Source organism: Ictidomys tridecemlineatus, chromosome X (genome assembly GCF_052094955.1).
Source record: "Ictidomys tridecemlineatus isolate mIctTri1 chromosome X, mIctTri1.hap1, whole genome shotgun sequence".
In the NCBI taxonomy this organism is placed as follows: domain Eukaryota; kingdom Metazoa; phylum Chordata; class Mammalia; order Rodentia; family Sciuridae; genus Ictidomys; species Ictidomys tridecemlineatus.
The window spans coordinates 74,386,285-74,404,053 of record NC_135493.1 but is presented as its reverse complement, the minus strand read 5'-3'; the positions used below and the strand labels follow the sequence as shown (position 1 = coordinate 74,404,053).

The window sequence follows — 17,769 nt, the reverse complement described above, 5'->3', positions numbered from 1 at the left end:
TTCAAAGACAGCTTCAGCAACTTAGTGAGTCACTATGCAACTTAGCAAGAACCTGTCTCAAAAAATAAAAAGGGCTGGGGATGTGGCTCAGTGGTTAAGTGCCCTTGGGGTCAATCCCTGGCATCAAAACATTAATTAATTAAAATAAAATGAGAAGAAACTTTAGAGATAAAATGATTGGGTTATGAGAGCTTTAACCTAACCAGTGCATCAATCCACATGAATAAATTAGCTGTAGGCAGATAGGGGATGGCTTGAGGAGGTAGGTCACTGGGGGAGTAGCTTTGGGGTATATATTTTGTTGCTGGTGAACAGAGCTTATTTTCCTTCTGCTTCCTTGTTGCCATGTCTGAGTTGCTTTCCTCTGCTATGCCCTTTCACAATGAGGTTCTGCCTATCTTCCCCCATGATGTACATGATGTCTTGGACCCAGAGCAATAGAGTCAGTCATCTATGGCCTGAGCCCTCTAAAACTGTGAGCCCCAAGGGCTGGGGTTGTGGCTCAGAGGTAGAGTGCTCACCTAGCACATGCAAGGCCCTGGGTTCGATCCTCAGCACCACATAAAAACAAGTAAATAAAATAAAGGCATGGTGTCCAATTACACCTAAAAAATAAATATTAAAAAATAAATAAAACTGTGACCCCCAAATAAACCTTTGCTCCTCTAAAATTGCTCTTGGCAGGTCTTTTGATCACAGTGGCAAAAAAGCTAAGACACCAAATAACCCCTCAGTTCCAGCAAGTTGGAGCGATCATATCTTATCTTAGAAAGTATTCCTGTCATACTTTATCCTAAAAGCAGTGGGAAAACATTTAAGGACTTTCACAAAGAATTGTTAGCATATGCTTCATGTTTTAAGGTGACTTTAGTAAATCTGGGTGAGATATAGGAGGACTGGGCACTGAAGAAACCCAGGAGGCCAATTACAGGGAGGAAGCATGGTACAGAAGTGGTTAGTGCTTATCCTTTGTCATCCAGCAGACTAGTTCCACTTCTATGGCTCAGCCCCTTCTTTCCTAGCTATGTGGCCTGGGCAAGTTACTTAATCTATATGGGTCTCAGTTTCCTCAACTATAAAATGAGGACAATATGGTACTTCTTCAATGAATGGTGAGGATTAGAGAACATAACATTTAGCACAGTGCCTGGCATGGAGTGAGTCCTTTAATAAGCATTGACTCTCATTGTCTACATTATTGGTTAGGAGATTATGGCAAAAATAGAAAAAGGAAAGGAAGGGGAACAGATTTCAAGGAGAATTACCAGAGCTCACTTGTCTGTCAGGTTAACTGATTATATTTTAATATGAATAAATTTTTGTTGAAGTTCATTCTCTCAGGTATCTGTATTTCAAGACATTTATATCAAATTGAGGAACTAAAGTCTTTGTCCCTTGAAAAAAAGCTTGAGAGGAAACAGAAAGGGGCTAGAGTTAGAAAACAAAGTGTATGCTCAGAACCCCTAAGCTTAGGTAGGGGCTCCGAATAAACGTGTCTAGGCTCCAGATTGTATTAACCCAGAGGAAGGACAATTTCTGGAACTTGCTTGGGGCAGAGATCCCCGGAGAGGCTCTCTCCCTCAGACTGCCCTTCCCTGTCTGAGCCCAGGCAGCTCTTTCTTTAACTTTGACATCTTTTAACCTTATGTGCATTTTGCTTTCCAGCAGATTAGTATATAGGAATATTTTCATATACTGAGTTCCCCACCCCCACTTCATCACCAACCCCATGAAATGTGTCCAGAAGCAGTATAGAGTGTTTATTATAGAAGATATAGCACAAATTTGGAATTAGGATAGGTCTAGGTTTTAATTCTAGCTCTGTAGTTTTAAACTATGCAATCTTTGGATATATTATTTAAACTCTCTGAGCCCCCATTTCCTCAACTACAAGTATTAGGATAATAATAGCTACCTTGCCGGTACCAAGATTATGTATATCAGTGCTTAATTTAGCACCAAATCTGGCACATACAGGGTGCTCCATAAAAGTCTTCTTTCCTTTCATCCACCTATGTCATTTCTTTTTCTTTTTCCCTTTTAAAAATTTTTTTGAAATGACAAGTAATATTTGTACATATTTATGGTGTACAATGTGATAATTCAATACAAGTACACACGTGTAATTCTAGTCAAATCAAGGTAATTAGCATTTCCATCTCTTCAAACATTTATCATTTCTATATGTTAGAAAAAACTTTGGACTCTTGTTTTCTAGCTATTTTTTAAATATATAAGAAATTGTTGAAGAATAGAGTTACCCTGCTCTGCTATAGAGCATCAGAATTAATTTCTCCTATCTAACTGTATTTTGGAACCTGTTATCTAACTTCTAACCACCCTCTCATCCCTCCCTTTCCCTGTCTCTAGTGACCACTCTTCCACTCTCTTCAACCTAAGTAATTTCTAAGTCTAATAATAAAGTTTCAGACTATATTATTATTAGGATACATTGTTTTCATTAAAATTACATTAAGAGGGGCTGGGTGTGGCTTAGTGGTAGAGTGCTTGCCTAGCACATGTGAGACACTGGGTTCAATCCTCAACACCACATAAAAATAAATAAATAAAATAAAGGTATTGTGTGTCCATCTACAACTGAAATATACATATGGCTGGGGATATGGCTTGGTGGTTAAGCACCCCTGGGTTTAATTCTTGGTACAAAAAAAATTTACTTTAAGAATGAAGCCAGTTGTGGTGGCACATGCCAGTAATCCCAGTGGCTTGGGAGGCTGAGAGAGAAGGATTGAGAGTTCAAAGCCAGCTTCAGCAACAATGAGGCGCTAAACAACTCAGTGAGAACCTGTCTCTAAATAAAATACAAAAAAAGGGCTGGGGATTGGCTCATGGGCAGAGTGCCCATGGGTTCAATCACTGATACCCCTCCAAAAAAAAAGAGAATTAAGGCACTCCCTCATAGCCATCCTCTCACATATATGCCAATGTGGTCATATGTACTGCTACATGTGCAGCAAATATAAATACAGAGTTGCTTTTTTGACATTTTGTTTTCTTGACTGTCTAGTTTTAGGTTGCTGTGTATGTTTCTTGACTGTCTAGTTTTGGGTTGCTGTGTATGTTTAAACACATACACAGCAACCTAAAACTAGACAGTCAAGAAAGCACAATGAAGCTGGGCATGGTGGCGCACACCTATAGTCCCAGCAGCTTGGGAGGCTGAGACAGGAGGATCACAAGTTCAGAGCCAGCCTCAGCAAAAGGGAGGCACTAAACAACTCAGTGAGACCTTGTCTTTAAATAAAATACAAAATGGGGCTGGGGATGTGGCCCAGTGATTAAGTGCCCCTGAGTTCAATCCCCAGTACCAAAAAAAAAAAAAAAAAAAGAAAAGAAAGAAAGCACAATGACTATCTGAGAAAGAGTTTAGCTCAGCATTTGAGAGAATAAGTGACTAGCTGGAGGAATGGCCAAGATGGTGAAATGAGAATGTGGATATGGAAGAGCAAATATTCATTTGCTGGGCTGCAAGTGTAGCTAAGTGTTAGAGTGTTTACCTAGCACATGAAAGGCCTCAGGTTGAATCCCCAACACCACAAAAACTTTAAAAAATAAAATAAAAGCCAGAAGCACTGGCACATGCCTGTAATCTCAGAAATTTAGGGAGGCTGAGGCCATTCTGCCTCTGGTCTTTCTAATCCCAATCTACTCTCCACGTGGCTGTCAGAGTGCACTTCCAAACACACAAGTCTGAAAGTGTGATTCATCTCCTCATGTGATCATATTTTCAAGAACAGCTTCAACAATTTAGGGAGACCCTTTCTCAAAATTAAAAATAAAAAGGACTGGGGATGTAGCTCAGTAGTTAAGCACCTCTGGGTTTGATCCCCAGTACAAAAAAGAATAAAGAAAAAAAAAAGAAAACAGCATACACTTGTATAGAGCTTACTATATACCAGGTTCTGTTCTAAGGGCTTTATACATAATTAGAACATTTAATCCTCACTATAGCCATGTGACACAAGTACTATTATTTATTATTATCTCTGCTTTATAGATGAGGAAACTGAGGCATAGAGTGGTCAAGTTGCATGGCCAAAGTTATATATGTAAGAAGTAGACCATGCTCATATGTATTTATGTATGTGTGTGTGTGTGTGTGTGTGTGTGTGTGTGTGTGTATATATATATATATATATATATATATATATATATATATATAGTATGTGTGTACTTTACCAATGAGCTAAGCCCCTAACCCTTTTATTTATTTATTTTACAGCTTTTTAAAATTTTAAATACTTTTTAATTTTTTAAAATTCTGGGCTGGGGTTGTGGCTCAGTGGTAGAATGCTCATCTAGCATGTAGAAGGTACTGGGTTTGATCCTCGGCACCACATAAATGTAAAATGAAGATATTGTGTCCACCTAAAACTAAGAAACATTTTTAAAATTTTATTTATTCTAATTTATTCATTTTAAATTTTCATTTGTAGATGAACATAATACCTTTATTTTATTTATTTATATGTGGTGCTGAGGATCGAACCCAGTGCCTCACACATGCTAGGCAAGTGCTCTACCACAGAGCCACAACCCCAGCCTCTTATTTATTTATTTTTGAGACAGGACCTCACTAAGTTGCTGAGGCTGGTCCCAAACTTGTGATCCTCCTGCCTTAGACTCCCAAGTTGATAGGATTACAGGCATATGCAGCTCTGCCCGGCATAGACCATGCTCTTTTTTTTTTTTAGACCATTTTCTTAATAACTAAACTATATTGAATTTGCACAGGGTTTCAATTGAAATGTAGAACAGTTGGTCAATTCTCCTTTCTGCTTGTAGTCTGCTGTCAAATCATTCTGCTTTTCTTCCATAGTTCACCCTCAACTTTAATGCATGTGTTTGTACAAATGTCTGCCCTGACCTGAAACTCCTCAATATCTTCAATCTAAGTCTATAATCACGAGTATAGAATGTCTTTCCTAGATAGTAGGGGCCTAACTTTTAAGTCAGAAGCATCCCTACACATGATACTCAAGTTCAAACACCTGAACAAACTTCTGTGTACTTGTATGAGACCCATCATTTATTGGTTCCAACCTTCTTTGCTATTGAAGGCACCAGCTTCACCTCTTACTACCACCCCCTGCCATCCCATGCTTTATTTTCTCTAGTCAATACACTCTTTTCTTTCAAGACTCTGAGCCTTTGCATGTGTCTATACCCTCTTCTTGGCTGCCATTAATAATGCAGGCTATGAAGCCCATGATATGTGTTAAGCATATGCAAGTTATTACCACACAGTATGACAAGCACTCTCTCAGACATACACTGCCATGATGTACTGTGAGGATTCAGAGTGGAGGGGAAGACTTGTTCTGGGGGTCTTGGTCAGAACATGAGGGTGGAGAGAAGAGAGTTAGAAGCTTCACAGAGGATATGACATTTGAGCTGAATGTTGACTGATTAGGTTTTTGCTAGTCAAGGGAGAGGAAGGAAAGAAACCTCCAAATAATCTTTGGCTCTTCCCTCCCCATCACACCCAGTTACCACATGCTCTTGTATATTCTCCATCCAAAATGGCTGTTCCAGCTGTTTCTTATTATTCCTCTGCCACTGTCCTAGTCCCATAGGACTCACTTGGGCTATCACAGCAGCTCCTTAACTGGCCCTTCTGCCTCTGGTCTTCCTAATCCCCAATCTAATTCTCCATGTGGCTGTCAGAGTGCACTTCCAAATGCACAAGTCTGAAAGTGTGATTCCTCTCCTCAACATGCTTAATGTTTTCCCACTACCTATGGAAAGACTTCACCCTTTGTAGTGACACACAAAGTGCATCACAATCTGCTCACAGTTTTTTTTCCCCCTCCAGCCATTCCATTCTATATAGCTTCCACAGCAGATTATTTGTCTAACTCTGAAGACTTACCACACCCTATAAGATGTCTGTGTATTTTCTGCCTGTTTTATCTTCCTTCCCTGGAATATCTCCATCCTTTCTCCACCTGTCCCTGTAGGTTTGGCCTGGCCTCATCTGGGAATTGAAGGGAACCTGGCTTGGTAGAATTGTAGCATTCCTTTTCTATCACAGGTCGGGTCTGGCATTTTAGTATTGTGGAATCAGTAAAAGGAGTGAGCATTTCTCTCTATCCCCCACTGTGTACAACCAAGCTATCTGATTGAGCATCTGAACCAGTTTGTGGTTGCCATGCCAATTCTCTATGGATACTGCAGCTTGCTCTGAAATCTCAACTCAGCTGGGGCCTTGACTACTCTCCTAGTTCAGCCAGCCTCTTCATCCACAAGCTGACTCTCTTTTCTCCCTGCTCCTGTATTTTTACACAAACACCTCTAAATGGCTGTAGATGTTCCTAAAAGCACCACAACCATGAGAGACTGCAAGAACATCTTGTTCTTAGGGCTTTTCGGTTCCCAGATCAGACCCCTTGAATATTGACCCTTCTATGTGTCATGTTCAAGTTTGCAACATCTCTTGGACTTTGATGTTTGGACTTCTATCTGCTTCCTAACAGAGCCAATCCTATTATTGCCAAGTTCTTTGCACTAGTTTCAGCCTAGTTGAACCAGCCTTGCTCTTTTCTGGCTCATAGAGAGTTCTAGTTATGCCTCAAGGCCATGGTCTTAGTGCTTATAAGAGTATCTTACCTTACTTTATAGTTATAACCAGCTTTGAAATACATCTTGTTTGATTCTCACAAAAAACTCTGTTGCTGTTATTATTAATGCTATGTTGCAGATGAAGAAACTGAGCCCTGGATCAAGTGAGTATAATGTGTCTGAGGGGATAGAGCTTATCAATGGAAAGCCAGGTCTCCTAATTCCAATGCCTTCTTCCCCACCCTAGCCCCACTTGCTTCAGCGTCTCTTCCTTATACTCTTGTGACAGGTCAGTCCATGGCTGAGCATGGGGGCACATGCTGGTAATTCCAGCTATCTGGGAGGCTGAAGCAGGAGGATCACAAGTTTGAGCTCAGCCTGGGAAACTTAGCTAGAGTCTGTCTCAAAATGAAAAATAAAATAAAAGGTTTCAGATGTGGCTCAGTGGTAGAGCACTTCTGGATTCAATCCCTGGCAACCCTTCCCCCAACCTCACCAAAAAAAAAAGTCAGTCCTGGGTCCACCTGCCCTTCACCCCTATTTCCATGAAACCTTGCATTCAGACATTCCCTAAGGAATGCTGCTCCCACCTGGTGCAGAGGATACAAGAATCACATGTTCTCCCTCAGGCTGTTAACAACCAACCCAATAGCTTTATTGTCCCACCACTGCCCCCTGGAGAGGAAAGCCTGATCTGGAATTGGAACCTTTTTCCTACGGGAGTTGATAGAATCTTTTGAAGACAAGGTAGATTTCTGAGGTGATAAGGGGTTTCACATTTCTCATTGTCAGGAGGGCCAGAGGTTCCCTCTTGGACCAGGATGGGATTTTAAAGAGAAAATCATTCTCTTGATGGCCTTTTGGGCAGAGGAAATGCTCTGTGTTTGCTGAGTTGCATTGTGAATGAAGATGTCTTTCTATAAGAAAAGGAATCTCTGTCACCATGAGTGGGGACCTCTCTTCTGACAGGGTGCAATGTCAATTCCTAAGGAGAAATGAAATTTCTTGCAGGCAAGAAGTGTTTTTCTTTTAAGAGAGGAGAAGCTCTCTCTCAGGGGTTGCTAAGTGTGGTGGGAAAAAAAAATACTTACACTCTCTTTTCTAAATGAGAAATCTCCTCCAAGGAAGTAAACCTTCCATGCTTTCTTTCTGACGGGGAAGAATTATTTTGAGAGGGAGAACAATTCTGATGAGATCACCCTGATTTTTCTCTACTTTTCTGATATACTTCTCATGTGGAGTCCACATATTCAGAGAGGGAGTGGCAAATACTTGCTCTAGCAAGGAGGTAGCAAAACTGAGGAGTGAAACTTGCTGTGGGGGAAATTTTACTCTGAGGGTCCGCTTGTGAAGACAGTGATTCTGAGATGGGGAAAGCACTGTGAGACTGGGGAAGTCTTTTAGGAACCCCAGAAGCACAGAGTGTCAAGAGAGCTTAGAGATGTGCTAGGATAAAACTTCTTTGCTGGGCTGGGGATGTGGCTCAAGCGGTAGCGCACTCGCCTGGCATGCGTGCGTCCCGGGTTCAATCCTCAGGACCACATACCAACAAAGATGTTGTGTCCGCCGAGAACTAAAAAATAAATATTAAAAAAATTCTCTCTCTCTCTCTCCCTCTCTCCTCTCTCACTCTCTCTTTAAAAAAAAAAACAAAAAAACTTCTTTGCTCACAAAGAAACAGGCTTGGGGAAGGGAATGTTTTGCTAGTAAGTGACATGAGGAGAACTTGAACCTGACTTTGTTGAGTCCCAGGCTGGGGCTTTTCCAATGCAGATGACAGGGGGAGGGGTGATGCTTGTGAGGAGACTGCCTCTATGGTATGTGTGAACTATGGTGGAGGCATCTCTGGGATAGCAGAGGGGTGGTCAATTCAGAAATCAGTTGGGAGAAGGAAACTGAGGAGGAGGATGAAATTAAGGGCTATATCCAGAGGAAAGAGGCCAGAGTCATTGTATACCTGATCAGCAGATTGTGGGGCGCTGGTTTGCAAGGAATGCTAAATTTATAGGGAGTAAAAGAACAGCTTTCTCAGGAGTGTGGGGGAAGGGACCTCGGCAAAATACCCAGGGACTGCGTGCCTCTGTTTCAGACTGTCTCTGTCTCTTTCGGTCTCATTCACTCAATTTCTCTATCATTTCCTGTGTCTCCAGAGGGAAGTGTCATTTTAATTTTTTAAAATCACAGGAAAGAGGTATGTGAATTAGACCCCAATAAAGTTGTTAAAAATGAAAACAACAACCACCAAGAAAACAAAAAGAAAGGAAGGGAGGAAGGAAAGAAGGAAGAAAGAAAAACCAACAAGAACAACAAAAAGCGGCAAAGAAGGGCTCAGGATCTGGCTTTGCTGGGGCCAGGAGCACGGTGGTAGTTCCTCATTTACAGCTTCAAATCACTCTTTCTTTTGACCTTTCCTTTCTTGATCAGCAAAAAGCCAGCCAAGGCCAGCTCATCCAGGGGGAGGTCAGAGGTTATGGAAGAAAGAACTTCAACAAACACATAGCCACTTCTTCATTTACTGTAAAATCCTGTTTAATGTGTAACATTTCAGGCAGAGAGAGGCCTTGGGGACTAGAGACACGGCAGCCCTGACTGACTCCCACTGCAACTTATCTGCCTGCTTCTCCCTTCCTAACTCCATTACCCCCAGACATGTCTTCTTTTTTGTGGCCAGCTGGCAAGCACTGTTCCTCCTTTTCTCTGCTTGCTACCCTCCCTTCTCCACCCACATATCCACAGCACCCCTCCTCCACTCTGCTTGCCCACATCCCTCCCCATTGATGTGACTCCAGAAATAAGGGATCTGACAGCACAGGGTTAAGATTAGTTTCAGAATTGGAGATACTGTCAGAGCATCCCATCTCTTGTCCCCAGTGATCCCAGGAAGAGAGAGAGGGAAGAGGGGAAAGGTACAGGCAACAAGAGCTACCCACACCCCTGGTAACCTTGAGCACTGGCATAGTGGTGGCCTCATTCTCCCCACTCCTCCAGCTCTCCAGACAGAAGGCCCTGGGAGGAAGGGCAGTAGGGAGGGAAGGAAGGTTTGGATGGAGTAATCCCTAGCAGGCAGAGGCCTGTGCACTGGCAGGGGAGAAGGAGGAGCAGGCCCAGGGAAGGATGGGGAACAGGATGGGAGGTTGCCTGGTATGTGGCATCAGCAGGCCGAGCAGCGGTCACTCTTCTCAGCTAGCCCGGCCCCAGTGCCAGGGCTGCGGCGCAGTATGTCTTTCAGAGAGCCATCCTGCTCGCTCAGCAGCTTGTTGATCTCATTCTGCTTATATTCAGGTGAGAGGCGGTGGCCAAAACCTGAGCCCTTACGGGAAGGTGGATTGGAGCGGCGCTGGGCTCGGCGGGCACAGGCCCGGATGATGAGGTACACCACCTCCGCCACGTTGAGGATGATGCAGATGCCAGAGGCAGCTAGCATGAAGACAGTGAAGACGGTTTTCTCAGTGGGGCGGGACACGAAGCAGTCCACTGTGTTGGGGCAAGGGTAGGCCTCACACTTGACCAGCCGCACCATGGCATAGCCGGGGTAGAGCAGATAGAATACATACATAAAGACGGCCTCAAACAGCAGCCGGAACACCACACTGATGACATAGGTCCACCACAGTGTCCCTGAGATGTGAACCTTGTGCCTCTTCACCTCTTCCAGATGTAGGGGGTCCCCGTGGCCCTCAAGTCGCAACATTTTCTTCTCTATGTGCTGCTGATGAGCCACGTGCATGGCCACAAGGAGAGCTGGGGTGGAAACTAAGATGAGCTGCAGGGACCACAGACGCACGTGGGAAATGGGGAAAAAGTGGTCGTAGCAGACACTGTTGCAGCCAGGCTGAAGGGTGTTGCAGATGAAGGAAGACTTCTCATCACCCCACACACTCTCTGCAGCTACCACCAGCACCATGATTCTGAAGATGAAGATGACCGACAGCCATACTCGGCCAATGGCAGTGGAATGCCGGTTCACACCACTGAGCAACGTGTACAAACCTGTCCAGTTCATCCTGCCTCATTCACACCTGCAAGACATGAGGTGTGAGTGAAACAAACTGTCAGAAAACTGGGGCAGGAAACTGGGCGACCACCCCCACCTCTTCCAAGAGCCAGTGGCAGGAAAGGAAAGACTTTCACAGCTTTCTGCTTCACCTCATCTCCCATGCCAGCATCTCCTCCTCACTCACTTGACTTGAGGTCCCTAAGCCCCATCCCCCCCCTTCACATTTATCCAACATTGTTTCATTTCTAGTCCCTTTCTTCATCAGGCCCATTTTGTTCTGCTATCAGCCATCCCCTCTGGCTCCCCATCCCCGGCTCCTTAACTCCCAACCTGGGGCAAAACCAACAAAGCCATTACCTTGGGGAGCGCCTATCCCTGAGGCCACCCAGACAGGTCCCCTATGGTCTCATGTCTGTGTAGGGGGAGTGGTCCCTGGGTCCGCGCCTGCGTCCCAATTCATCGCTGCCCGGTGCTGGGGAGTCATATGCTGCTTTATACCCAGTGTCTGCACAATGGGACCTTTGTGGGGCTCTGAACAACGCCCTTTAGAATTCAGATCAAACGTTCTGACTTCCGCCCACCCTACACACAGAGCACTTGTGTCCCAGCGCCGGACACCCAGCCTGCACCCACCTGTTCTGTGCCCGCCCGGTCCATCGCCGCACCCGCCCCATGGCCCCACCAGAAGAATGGCCATGGTGGGGAGATGGAACACAGACAGGTGCATGTACAAGGTGATCCCAGGGGACCAAGATGCTCTGGGCCCTCCCCCATGGTCTATCAGAAACATAGGGTCAACAGGATTTTTCCTAGGCTTAGATCCCCTTCAGGGTATGGGTGAGCTAGAAGGAAGTAAAGGGAGGAGTCTATCTTATCCGGAACTGTGCTAAGCATTTTCCCACATGTTCTTTCTTTCGAACCATTTAGCAAGCCTTGTTAACCCATTTTCCTGATGAGGAAGCTAAAACTCAGTTAAATAACTCACTCAAGTTCAGACACCTAAGAAGTGGGAGGGTAGGATGAAACAGAAGTGTCTGAAAGCAGAGGTGTATATTTTTCCACAATAGACTCCTAATGCTTTTGCAGATGGTGCAAAAAAAAAAAAAAAAAAAAAAGCTAGCCATTTAAAAGAAGAAAAGTAGGGCTTGTTAGTGTATGCCTGTAATCCTAGACACTAGGGAGGCCGAGGTAGGAAAACTATAAGTTCAAGGCCAGCCTCAGCAACTAAGTGAGACCCTAAGAAACTTAGTAAGACCTTGTCTCAGAATTTAAAAAATATATATATATTTTAAAAAGGGCTTGAATGTGGCTCAGTGGTTAAGCACTCCTGGATTCAATCCTTGGTACAAAAAAAGAAAAAGAAGAGGAAAAGAAAGCAACATCTAATGTCACCTGGGGTAAAAAAAAAAAAAGGCACCCCAAAACAAACAAACAAACAAACAAAAAAACCCAAAAAACAAAAAACATGGAAGCTTCCAATGTAAGCACATTCCAACTCAAGTATCATGGAGCAAACTTCACTATCCCTCCTCCTATCCCTCCTTGAGTTATGGGAAAGGGAATCCCTAGAGGAGCTGGGCAGGTGGGCACATGGCAAGGACAAGCCAGGAAAAGAAAGCAAAAGGTCTCCAAGCAAACAGCAAGCTAGGAGATGGAATAGGCAAGATTCAGAGCTTTAGATTTGAATCTTAGGTCTTCTAATATGACCTTGAGCTAGCTACTGAATTTAACAGAGCTTGCTTGCTCATCTATTAATGGGGTTAATATCCAGGGTGACAGCAAGACTCAATGAAATGACCTACAAAGTTCTTAGTCCAGGTCAGGTTTCACAGTTGGTGATCTCATGGGTTTCTCAGGAAGAGAAAACAATGTCGTCTAGGGGGGCTAATTGGTCTGCCAAACCAAGATTTCTCCTTTTCCTCCCAGATGTTGTTGTTGTTGACTTACAGACAGCTCCAGCTCTGTTGCTGCCCTGCCCCCAAAGTCAAGTGTGAATTGTAACCTCCCTTTCAGGATCTTGCCAGTTGCTCTGGAGAGGAAATTCTCCTCCATCCCTTAGGCAGGCAAAGAAGGCCTCTCCCCACCTCCCACTGCTTCTGCCATTATGTTGCAAAGAGATTGTGCTAGAAGCAGGGGAATGAATATGAGGAATATTTGCAGGCCTAGACCAGAGGAAATGCAGGGCATTTCCTGCCTCTAATGCAGGCTCCACAGCAGGAATAGTGGCGGTGGAAGAAGCTCTCTATTCACTTCTGGGTGGTCCTCTCTGTCATAGAGGGAAAGGGCAGGGTAACAGCAACTGGAAAAGTTGAGGAATGGGATCTATGAAACTGGGGGAAGAAGGCACAGTCCACAGGACATATGGTCTTTTTCTAAACAACAACGTTTCTTCATTTAGCTGAAAAAATAAAGCCTTGATGAATTTGTGCTCAGTGCCTAAACCAGTTTGGGGATGCACGGGCAAGGGTGTCCTTTCTCCCAAGTCTGGGATTCTGGAGGCAAAGCTGCCGCAGAAGTTACCTCAGTTAGCTTAAAAAAAAAAAATGCTTCAGGCAGTGAGATTTATTCGATTTTTGAGGGGGTGGGCAGAGGCTCTCTTGAACCCAGAGGCTCTCTACCACTAATATACACCCTCAGGGCTGGGGATGTGGCTCAAGCGGCATGCGTGCGCCGCGGGTTGGATCCTCAACACCACATACAAACAGAGATGTTGTGTCCGCCGAAAAAAACTAAAAAATAAAAATAAATATTAAAAAATTCTCACTCTCTTTTTTTAAAAAAAAATACATCCTCAGCCCTTTTTATTTTTTGAGACAGGGTCTTGCTAAGCTGTCCAGGCTATTCTCCAATTGCTATCCTCCTGCCTTATCTCCCGAGTTGCTGGAATTACAGATGTGTGGCCTATATGGATTCTTTTTTTTTTTCTTTACTTTCTTTTCCTTTTTCTTTTTTTCTTCTTCTTCTTTTTTTTTAGTACAGGGGGTTGAACCTAGGAGTACTTTGCTACTGAGCCACATCCCCAGTCCTTTTTATTTTAAAACAGTTTCACTAAATTGCTTAGGGCTTCACTAAATTGCTGAGTGCTGAGGCTGTATTTGAACTTGGGATTCTGCTGCCTCAGCCTCCGGAGCTGCTGGAATTACAGGTGTTTGCCACCACACCCAGCTTTTTTTTTTTAACATATGGATTCTTTTTAAAAATTCTTTTTAAAAATATTTATTTTTCAGTTTTCGGTGGGCACAACATCTTTATTTTATTTTAGGTGGTGCTGAGGATCGAACCCAGCGCTCTGCATATGCCAGGCGAGCATGCTACCACTTGAGCCACATCCCCAGCCCTTTTAATTCTTTTTTTTTAGTTGTAGGTGAACATGATAACTTTATTTTATTTATTTACTTATTTTTATGTGGTGCTGAGGATTGAAAACGTATGGATTCTTAATACAGGTGGTGAAGGAGAATTGTTAAGAATAACCATTTACTGAGCACCTGTTGTATGCCAGGACCATGCACTATACTCTTTCATGTAATTCTCAGAACAACACCCTAAGGTAGGATATTGCTTTTATCCTCTGTCACAGAGGAAGAAACTGAGGCAAAGAAAAGTGAAGGGACTTGCCTAGAGGTCATGCAGTCAGCAAGTGACAGAGCTGGGATTTGAGCCAGGTCAAAATGACTCCAAACCCATATTCTTTTCCATAAACTCCACTGACTTGGATAGATTTACAACTTTCTTTCCATGGAGGTGTGTGTGTGTGTGTGTGTGTGTGTGTGTGTGTGTGTGTGTGTGTGTCTATTTTTTGGTACTGGGAATTGTACCCAGGGCCACTCTTACAATGGAGCTATACTTTTAGCCCTTTGGCTTTTTATTTTTATTTTTTTAAAAAACAATTTTTAGTTGTCAGTGGACCTTTATTTTATTTTATATGTGGTGTGAGAAGCGAAACCAGTGCCTCATATATGCTAGGCAAGTGCTGTACCACTGAGCTGCAACCCCAACCCTTACTTTTTATTTTGAGACAGGGTCTCTCTAAGTTGTCTAGGCTGGTCTCAAACTTACAGTCCTTCTGCCTCAGTGTCCCCAATAGAGGTCTGTGGGTACTTTTCCCCCAGTACTGAAGAGTGAACCCAGAGCACTCTATCACTAAGCTACTTCCCCAGCCCTTTTTTATTTTGAGACAGGGTCTTGCTAAATTGCTAAGGCAAACCTCAAACATGTAATCCTCCTGCGCAGCCTTTCAAGTAGCTGGGATTATAAGCATGCGCCTCTGTGCCTGGCTCCATGGGTATTAATTTTTAAGTTTTTTTTTTGTATTGAGGCTTGAACCCAGGACCTTTTGTAGGCTAGGCAAGTGCTCTACTACTGAGCTACATCCCCAGCTCTCCATGTATTTTTTTTTTTTTAAGGAACAGGGGTATTCAAAACTGGCCTGTATTTTCATTCTCCTTTTACTTCTTCTCTCCTTTCCTATCAATTGACACCACTTTTTTTTTCTCCTTTCTTCTTGGAATTTCCCATTGCCTCCCAATTTTGGTATATTTTTCTCTTGCTTACCTTTCCTGGGCTGTTTTCTCCAACTCCAAAGTGAATCTCTCTGCCCCTCAGAGGTGCCCCACAGACATCCTGGCCACCTTTGAGTCTTTAGGTTCTTGTAGTTTTCTGCCTCTTATAGTCCTAAACTCTCTGTGACATAGCCAGTAACTCCCTTCAGGGCCCCTAAGAACCCTTGTGTGGGCACTGGGATTTCAATTTTTGCTTTCCCAGTTGGAAAGTGAACTGATCCCTATGTCAACATCAATACTCAAGGGTTGCATTTAAAAAACATCTAGGGGAGTGACCTGATTTTGAAATCCAAACTGTTTTCCCAACTTTGGGTTAAAGTCCAGGTATTGATATGCTCTGCTCCAGGCGTGTTTTGCTCCCATGTTTAATTAAGAAGGGCTTTGGGGGCCTTGTCAGGCTTCAGGTTTGCCCCAGAACTCAGGAACAGCCCCAAATCAGGAGATTGTGCTTAGTCCTTACAACAAGCCTGTAATATTATCCTCATTTTTCAGACCAGGAAGTTGACACTCAGAGTAACTTGCCTCAATGGCAATTGCACTGCTGCCAAGTGGTAGAATCAAGTTCCAAAATTTATTTTTCTTTGACCTCATAGCCTTTGTACATAGCACTGCTATTGGTGACTTCTCTTTTAGGAAGTTTGGATTCCAACTACAACCAGGCTTACATCTCAAAAAACTCTACTCCTTCCTGTGCATTCTGGCATGTGCACGCATGTGCACACACATGCACACAACACATTCGTTAGTCTGTGTCTGTTTCTTGGCCCCCACCTCTTTCTTCCAACTACAGGGAAATGCTTGTGATTTGGAGGGTTGGGGAAGAGGAGTTGAGTTGGGCTGGATGGGCTTACATTCATTCTCAGAATCCATGCTCCCTCCCCCATTTTACAGGCAGCCTGTGGTCACAAGGGGACATGGGACTTGCCTTGAGATTTCTCTCTGAATTTCTGGCTGCCTGCATTAGTTTGACAGGGTTAAGGCCAAACTCCTCCAGCTCTTTCTCTTTCCATGCTTATCTTCCCTGCCTCCACCCTGTGGTTCTACAGAATTTTAGTCATGGGACATAGCTTTCCACCGTGCCATACAATATGCTGTGGCCAGTCTTGGTCACATCCAGTCTGGTTCATTACATTTTTCCCTTTCCCTTTCCCTGCTGTGGTCTTTTTATAAAATTACTAATGTCAACTCCTTTATCACTGTTTGAACTATCCCCAATTACTCCTTCATCACCCCCCCCCACTTCCTGTTGCTCTCTATTTGAGCTTATTATAACAGCCACCATTTATGGAATACCTACTATGTGTTAGAAACTGTATGATCATGAACTCTCATTCTTACAACAACCCTGTGAGCCATGAGCTGTTGTCTTCAATCCACAGATGAGGTAAAGGCAACTCAAAGAAGTGAAATAACTTATCACACAGCTGGTAAACAAGAGCTGGAACTCATTGGAAATCCTATTAGCTCCTCACCCAAGCCTGGGTCCTTTCCATATTGCTATGCTACATCCTCATCTACACTTCAGTCCACTAAAACTTCTCTTGTCTAAATTCTCATTTTTTAAGCCCATGCATTCGGCTGTGCCATTCCCAACAGCTGGAACAACTTTTAAACAGTTAGAGAGCCATCCCTCCTTTAGATCCCCAAACCATCAGTTACCCCAGGCTCAGCTTGAGTCTGCCTGCCTCCCTTAAGAAAATGGAAACACATGCTCTCAAATCCTCAGCCCCTTTGACTGGCCCTCTGTGGCCCACTCAGTACATTTATTCATCCACCTTCACCCCTGTGTTGGGAGCATGCCTGGTTTGCCTGGTATTCTGGGAAGGAAAACAGCATCTGGCATTGCCCAATTGTCCCACTGAACCCTGTCCCTGCGTGGGAGAAAATGTCACAGAGGAACAAACTTGGCTACCTTGTGTCACTCGAGTCTGTCTTCCTGGGAATCTGACCCTATGGGGGTGAGAAGAATATTTGTCTGAGAAAAAAAAGGGGTGAGAGGAAGAGCAACTTTGAGCCTTGAAAGAGGATAAGAGTTGGAAGCTGCAGAGAGAAGCTAAGCAAGCCTGGCACCTGGCAGGAGGAACCTCAGCTCAGCTCAGTTCAGAGGAAAGCATAGAAGGGACCTAAGTGGCTGAGTGCTGAGGTCCAGAGAAGGCAAGATCCAGGTGTCTCCCCAGCCCCACTTCTGCCCCCACAGCTGCCACACCAACCCTCAGTCCCAGGACCACCTCCCTCAGTCCCCAGCCTGCTCACCTCCCCGACACTGCCACACCTGGCTGCTGCCGCCCTTTCTCAGGGAATGTCTGCAGGCGTGTCTGCCCTATACCACTAGGCACTGTCAGCCCAGCCCAGGGGGAGGGACAATGAGCCCAGGGCCAGAGCCAGAAATGGCCCATGGCCCAAGAGGAACCAGAAAAACATTAACCAGCCTCACCTCCTCCCACACACAATCATTAAACAAGATTGATTCCCTGAGTTCCCAATGGGTTTGGAGTGATAGATCATATTGCTTGGAGTTATTGCCCTATCCCACAGGGAGGGAGGCATCATTATCAGTCATGTGCCCAGGCCTGGCCTGTCTGGGAGACTGAGCTGGACCTGGGTTCCTCAACATCCCTTAGCCTTTTC

General features: G+C 44.2%; 1 protein-coding gene across 3 annotated transcripts; it reads right to left on the bottom strand.

Annotated features, from left to right (window-relative positions):
* Nucleotides 1–9,086: 9,086 nt before the first annotated feature.
* Nucleotides 9,087–17,539, bottom strand: Gjb1 (gap junction protein beta 1). Of its 3 annotated transcripts, none has more exons than XM_005339958.3 (2): nt 17,395–17,539; nt 9,087–10,601 (listed from the first exon to the last, which is right to left on the bottom strand). In XM_005339958.3, the coding sequence occupies exon 2, from the start codon at nt 10,583–10,585 to the stop codon at nt 9,734–9,736; it is 852 nt and encodes a 283-aa protein (XP_005340015.1). In that variant the 5' UTR covers nt 10,586–10,601; nt 17,395–17,539; the 3' UTR covers nt 9,087–9,733. The 3 variants fall into 3 exon arrangements, with proteins under 3 accessions (XP_005340015.1, XP_005340016.1, XP_040137920.1); XM_005339959.5 differs by lacking the exon at nt 17,395–17,539 and adding an exon at nt 15,134–15,350; XM_040281986.2 differs by lacking the exon at nt 17,395–17,539 and adding an exon at nt 10,937–11,058.
* Nucleotides 17,540–17,769: the final 230 nt, after the last annotated feature.